Here is a 7,095-nt window from a genome sequence, read left to right on the forward strand (position 1 = left end):
TTCTCCTTGACAGATTTTTACCATCAACATCACTAGAGATCATTTCTCCTTGGCAGATTTTTACCATCAACATCACTAGAGATCAGGACACATTTATTAGTGATTAAACCCAATTGTCCAATTAAATTCTATGGATTTTGGAACTGCCCAAATCAATCTTCCCCAATAACAGTTACAAAAGGAGAGAAAAAACAATAAAATTATATGTACAATTTTGTATATAAATAACGACATATTACTATATAATTAAATGTTATTTTATTTTTAATTTTTAACTATCTAATTATATAATAATATGTCATTGTATATGTTTAAATTTGTGTATGTAACACTACTCTAGAAAAAATTATTAAAAGGGAAAGGCAACATAACAAGGAAGCAATACATATAATAATCAGCAGAACTGAGTTATGAAATTGAATAGAAATTTGAAAGGAATGCTATTCCAGTCCCTGCTGCTTTGATAATTTCTTTAATATAGGCGATTTCATTGCTAAAAGAATATATATGTGTGTGTGTGTGCGCGCGCTTGTTCAGCTGCATACCACTTCCACTGCAAGTTTCTTCTTAGTTTCACAAGTACAATAATTCTTGTCAAAAGTTTCATCTGTTAGTTCTATGGCACACTCATTTTTATTCAAGCAAGCCTGTAATAACATCAGTCAAAGACAGTATCAGCAAAAATGGCTCTCATAAAGTCAAGACATTCAATAGGAAGAAGTTATGTAATTCTTACCATCTCAACCACAGAAAAAGAAGTAGGATCATGACAATGTCCCCTCCTATAGGATCCACATGTTCCCTCAGGATTTCCGAAACTCGCAAATTTTACTTCAGAGATGCTGCTGTTCTTGGGGCACTTGAGATTTACAGTTGCTGATGGGTAATCTTCACCAACAAGAGCACAATAACCTGAGATTTTTCGTTTCACAAATTTAATTTTTGTTGGATCTCCGCCTTTCTCCTCAAAAATAATTAGAACGTTGTCCGTTGGCTTGAACCAAGACCGTGGAATATGGTACCTGATCAGTCCAGATGAATAAGCATAAATTTTTTGGTTCAAAATTTAGCATGTTTTTTTCTATTCAGGTTTACCATCTTTGTGTTGGCTCTCCACATCCAGTAGGGCATTTCCATTTCGAAAACGTGCCTCTGTAATCACATTCTTGAACACACTGATCGTCAAGAGGGCTTTCCTTGAGCCAGTATCTTCCAATTTCTTCTCCATTTAACCAAGCTAGACCTTTTCCCATTGCAAGCATATCCAGAGCAATAGGGTCGTCCCCTGTTGGTTCGTCAACGATAGTCTGCAACAACAATTTCGGTTAATATACTCATTAAACACATTCCTGTAAAAGTTTGTTTATAATATACCTTGTACCATGTCAAAGGCTGATTTTTAGGCAGTTCTGCAGTCGATACCCATTTCACACAGTTCATGCAATCTGGCTTGTAGATACCTAAGCTTTCTCCTTCCAATCCTATCTGGAAAGATCATGAACCAGGAAGAATTTCAAATTTCTAAACACTAATCTCCATTAGTGGGACATTCAAGCAATTTTATACAATCTTCCCAACATTTCAACATGAAAATTATTGAAATGCAGTAAAGAAAAGATTCCCATTCAGAAAATGGTGGCACTAATAAGACTATGTACACCAACGATGAGTATTGATTTGTGTATTAACAATGACATATCGTCATGTGATTAGATGTTACTTTTAAAATAGCATGAGATAAAACTTGGTATACAAAAGGACGAAATTAAAATACCTTATAGTTCCATCTACTCAGTGTGTAATCAACTGTGCCATTGTTGAACCCATCAATCTTGACACTAATTAATCCTGCTCCCATCCATTCATAATATAAACCAGCACTCTAGAACCAAAAATAAAATTAAAAAAAAATTACATAAAACAATTGAAGTTACAGTAGATAATATTACATCAAATTGAAGTACATTAAGAAAAGTAACTCACCGGTAAACCGAGAGTCATGCTTAATAAAGAAATGTTATTATTCCCATGTTTCAAAGGGATAGGTTTTGTAAATTTGAAGGCTGACCCTCTGTCAGCTCCGTCTGCACTACCTGATATTTGTAAATGAAATATCACTACTCAAAATACAAACAAATCTCACCAAAAATAAAACTTTAGGATTGCATACATGTATCATTTGGAAATACAAAGTCAACAATTTGATAACCTACAATTTCAATGAAACATCGGTTGTCTTGCAACGTCTCAAGGGCATATATGTCATTTCATATATATTTAAGATTATTATTATATGTGGCATAAGTTGCAAGTCATAAAATAAACTCATGCAGTATAAAGAGAACCTTGCAAGAAAACAAATATAAAAATAAAAACCTTGAAGGTCTCCATTCACAAAAACATGGAGTGCATGGCCCTTTGATTGGATTTGAAGAACTGGAAGGTTCCCTTTCTGTAAGAACTCTTCATCTTCATTAACATAAAAACTGTCATCATGGAAAAACTTCAGTTCGAAAACTATTTAATATAATAAGAATAATATCTCTGGTTTAAAGGCCTATTTCATTTTACTTTATGTCCACTTGTGGTATGGAAAGGAAACATGAGCATTGAAAATTCATTATTACAAGAAAGAATGAAAACATTAAAAAAATAAAAACACTAAAAATAAAAACCCCCCATAATTCAAATGAGAGAAAGCACACTTAACAGATAAGACCAAAAAAGAAAAATAGTATTCCTAAAATGATCTATGTTCCTGTATAAGCAATCAACTCTAGCAGGTGTTCCAAATACAAGTTAAACAAAATTTTATGGGTAACATAACTGAATATGTATATTTAAGATCTACCCTCCCCATAGTAACTTTAGAAAAAAAAAATTAATTGATTGTGTTATTAACTTATTTTTGAGGTAGAGTGAGACAAACCTTGTATTGTACCAGAGGTAGTCAGAAGCAAATTTTGTTGTATCTATATGATCCACAAGACCATTTTGCATGAAGTCAACTTGTCCCCAAATGCCAACTTTCTCCTCATATATTTCCCATTTTGTAGCTTGCAAATTCTCAGGTACCATTTCAACTCTTGAGGTTGGGGAACTTACCTGAAGCATTCTTTGTATAAGTATAGCAGTAATCAAGAGTAATAATTAAATGAAAAAGAACTAAAATTTTAGTACCATTTCCCTTCAAGAAAAAGAACCTGATCAGCATACTAAATTCAATAAAACGAAAGCTTAAGAAAGAATATATGCATGAGTTACCTTTGCAGAATTAAATACTACATTTTTGCAGTCAGGCAAAATGCTAACCGACCATGCAGGTAAGTGATATGAAGCATTTTGAAACTCCACTATCATGTCAGTTTTGTTATCGGTGTTAGACAGAAAGGCAGCACATGCTCCTGAAGAATCAGTATAGACATCAGCCTGTAAAAAAACAGTTGTTATATTATGTTAATAGAACCAACTTGCGGTTGCAGAGTGGATTTATAGATCATTCATCTAAATTGGAATTTGATGTCAGAATAAAAAAAATATAAATTAAAATAGACTAAAGTGAATTAATGTTTTAAAATCCATTAAGGGAACTAGAATAAAAAAACTAAGATCTGGAAGTTATTATGATAAATATAAAAAGAATGATAATTCACCTCTTGGGAAGGACCGAGTGACAATGTAATTGGCTCACTATCCAACAGTACTTGCTCACATAACTTTATAGCTCTATGAAGATCTTTGAGGTGTCCCCATTTTGGATTTCTTGGTAAACCTTAAAACTATTTTATTAAAACAGTTCAATCATGGACATATTTTATATTCTGAGACAACTCACCATATTCATCAATTGGTGCATCATAATCATAACTTGTGCTAATAAAAAGTCCTCCTGCTGTCCGACCAAAATTTGTTCCACCATGATACTAAGCCATATATATTAAAGAATTAAATTAATGAATCTGAAAATAAAAACAATTATGATACGGCATATTTCAAACATTAGTCAATCAACTCAATACTTCAAGTTAAGTAAGCAGTAAAGTAAATGCTACATCCTTTGCATGAAACAGAAGATTGATAAGTTACCATGTAGTAATTTTGTACACTGCCACCTTTTTGAAAAAAGCTAGCAACAGAAAAAGCAATATCTTCAACTGGTCTGTGTGGAACTTTGCCCCCAAATGTTTGAAACCTGGAAAAGGTAGAGTGTTGATTGTATTATGCTTGAGTAGAAATCCAAAAAACAGTAATGCTTGATCAACAAAAAATTAGAGTAATTAATATAGAAAAACTCAGCTAAAAAGCATAATGAAATTGAATATTACCATCCAGGCCAATTCTCAGTCCAAATTTTGGGTTTGTTTGGTGAAGTTGGTGTGAATTGGTCACAATAAAAGGAATTACAAGTATCTATCTGACAAAAAATAAAAAGAAAAAGAATGATATCTTTTAGCTAATTGTAAGATTATATTTGCTCAAAACGTTAAAAAAAAAAAAATGTACACTTTTAGGAAGTATCATAAAATTGTTTTGTTAGACAATGCAAAACACAATATTACAAGTGAACTTTCCATGATAAACTGAAAAAAAAAATCAAAGTAAAATAAAATGGAACTGCATTTCAGTTGCAATCATTTGGATTCAACTCTAATGGAATAAATGGTAAATCCTTAAAATCTACAAGAATCCGATCTAATAGAGATTAATAATGAGAAAACTAATACAATGTTTAGATGCATGTGAGGTGTATTAGATTTGAAACAGATATGCATATGCAGTTACAAGAGGTTCATATCCCTGTCAGACATGTCAAACCTAATAAGTCTACATCATTTGGCCAAAAAAGCATAAGACCTGTTATTGCACTACTTTATATTTAATTAGATTTATAATGTTACTATAAAAGGAAAATAAAATACATATGTAAAAAGTGAAAAAGGATATTGTTTAAGTTAAATTACTGCAGTTAAAATAATGGTAGTTCAAAAGTTAGAAAATGGTTTGTCCAGATAAAACTCTTACCACATAATCTGGAAGAGCAGTGTATTGTTGGCACATTATCCACGGCACCCCAATATTTAGAGAAAAAGCTGTTTGCATAGCCCATGAGGCATATCGATTCCCTGGTTCTCCATAATTAATTTGATACCAACCATATTCATTTTCTACCTGTAGAGAGAAAGAAATTGAAACATAAATGCCCCGAAGATATGAAAGTAACACAATTTTGATTAGTGTCAATGGCAATATCATATGCAGAACAAGAGAAATCTATACTTGGGACATAAATGCTCAAATATGATTAAAATTTAATTCAGATCCTAAGAGCCAAAAACATTTGTGCCTACAAATGTCAAGCAGCTTGGACTGTGGATTCACACCTACTACTTGTAGAATTTTGGAGTTGTACAAGTGCAATAGAAATGGCTCAAATATTATCAAATTGGTGCTGGAAGCCAACTTACCTGGGCAAGGATAATGGGACCTCCCTGTGAGGCAAAAAACTTCTCCTTCTTCATAAGGTCCACTATGATTGTCATAAACCTCTTCATGTAAAACTGAAGGCTCACTCAACAAGTAGGAAATAGGAAAATCAGGGGTCTATAATTCCTTCACATATTTGTAAGGATGGCTGAATTGTACAGATTTTTAGCAATCCTCTAAATACCATAAACTGATCAGAGACTAAAAATCAATTGGTTACCTTGAAGGGCTCACTATCCGTTCTAAAGAAGGTGCCTGGGATGTAGTGCAACCAAACTGGTATCCCTCTATGATACATGATCAACACATACAGATTTCACAAAAAGAACACAGAATTAAAAGAGTTTATATTAATTAACATGAAACATTACCCCCAATTATACTCAGCACCAATAAATGGGCCAATTCGCAGAATCATATACATCCCCGCATCCTGAACTATCTTCACAAACTTGACTAAATCAAACCGTCCCCCGAAATAATACTTCATGTAACAAAGTTAAGAGAAGATTAATCATTTAGCCAACAATGTTGAATACAAATATTCATTTAACTCACCTTGCCCGGAGAAAGTTCATGACCATTCCAAAACACATATGACTCGATAACATCTGCTCCTCCTTCCTTTGCCGTTTCCACCAGCCCGGGCCACATCTACCACATGCCAAGTTTTGCAAAGATAATTACATTTCATAAAATCAAGAACAGCTAAGAACAGAAACAGGGTAAACAGAGAAACAACCAAAATTTTATATTTAGTTCATTGAAGTTAAGTTACCGCAGGAACGCTTCGAGGGTAATGAATGGAAGCAGAAATGAGAAGCTTTCGTTGCCCATTAATAATCAAAGAGCGTTTATCGAAGGTCACATTTCCAGCTGAAGAAAATGTGAAGAAAGTAGAGAAGAAGAAGAAGAAGAGAAGTAGCAAGAAGAGCTTCATGGTCCTTGGTTATGACGAGTTATAGAAAAACAGAAGACTTACGGGGTGATTGATAGCAATCATTTGATAAAGACTTTATTATAAAGATGAGGAAGATGGGTTAAAAAGTGAAAAAAAAAAAGTATTGGATAATTTAAAAAACCCCCAGAAGTCTATCTTCTTACGCAAAACTCCTTGGCGTAGAAGCGCAGTTCATCAATAGGCACAGAGGGTATTAAATACCTGAATTACCCTTATTCTTATGAATTACTTTTGTACCTGTCTCCACCCACAGAAGAGAGGCAACACGGCACAGCAAGAGGGTTTACATGGTAGGGTTTTGCGGCAGCATGGTGGTGGAGATGGGGAGGGCCTGTGGAGAGAGACGACGACGGCAGGGCGACAGGGCTGTTGGGGTGAAGAGATTGGCTGATGCCATGCAATGCAAGAAAAGGGATATTCAAAATGACTCTTGTACCCCCTTTCATGTTAAAACTAAATGCGTAATACTATAGCTAAATGACCATCTTTCACCCAAACTTTAATGAACTAACATTTACCCTCCAAAATTAAAAAAATAATTTTCCCACCTACCTGTAAATTTTTTTAGTGTAAATGTTAACACTACCTTAAATAATAATAAAAATACCATAATTAATTTTAAAAATTAATGATTACATTATTTATTATTT

General features: G+C 33.4%; 1 protein-coding gene across 1 annotated transcript; it reads right to left on the minus strand.

Moving 5' to 3' along the window:
- Positions 1-368: 368 nt before the first annotated feature.
- LOC123214995 (beta-galactosidase 10-like) lies at positions 369-6,520 on the minus strand. Its single transcript, XM_044635019.1, has 19 exons — positions 6,263-6,520; positions 6,043-6,138; positions 5,856-5,968; positions 5,705-5,771; positions 5,466-5,558; positions 5,023-5,169; positions 4,326-4,414; positions 4,087-4,192; positions 3,836-3,923; positions 3,654-3,772; positions 3,265-3,429; positions 2,930-3,105; positions 2,377-2,486; positions 1,984-2,093; positions 1,775-1,882; positions 1,375-1,485; positions 1,096-1,307; positions 737-1,022; positions 369-647 (listed from the first exon to the last, which is right to left on the minus strand). Exons 1-19 carry the CDS (start codon positions 6,422-6,424, stop codon positions 534-536), a joined length of 2,472 nt encoding a protein of 823 aa, XP_044490954.1. The 5' UTR covers positions 6,425-6,520; the 3' UTR covers positions 369-533.
- Positions 6,521-7,095: the final 575 nt, after the last annotated feature.

The sequence above is a fragment of the Mangifera indica genome, chromosome 4, assembly GCF_011075055.1.
Source record: "Mangifera indica cultivar Alphonso chromosome 4, CATAS_Mindica_2.1, whole genome shotgun sequence".
Classification (NCBI taxonomy): domain Eukaryota; kingdom Viridiplantae; phylum Streptophyta; class Magnoliopsida; order Sapindales; family Anacardiaceae; genus Mangifera; species Mangifera indica.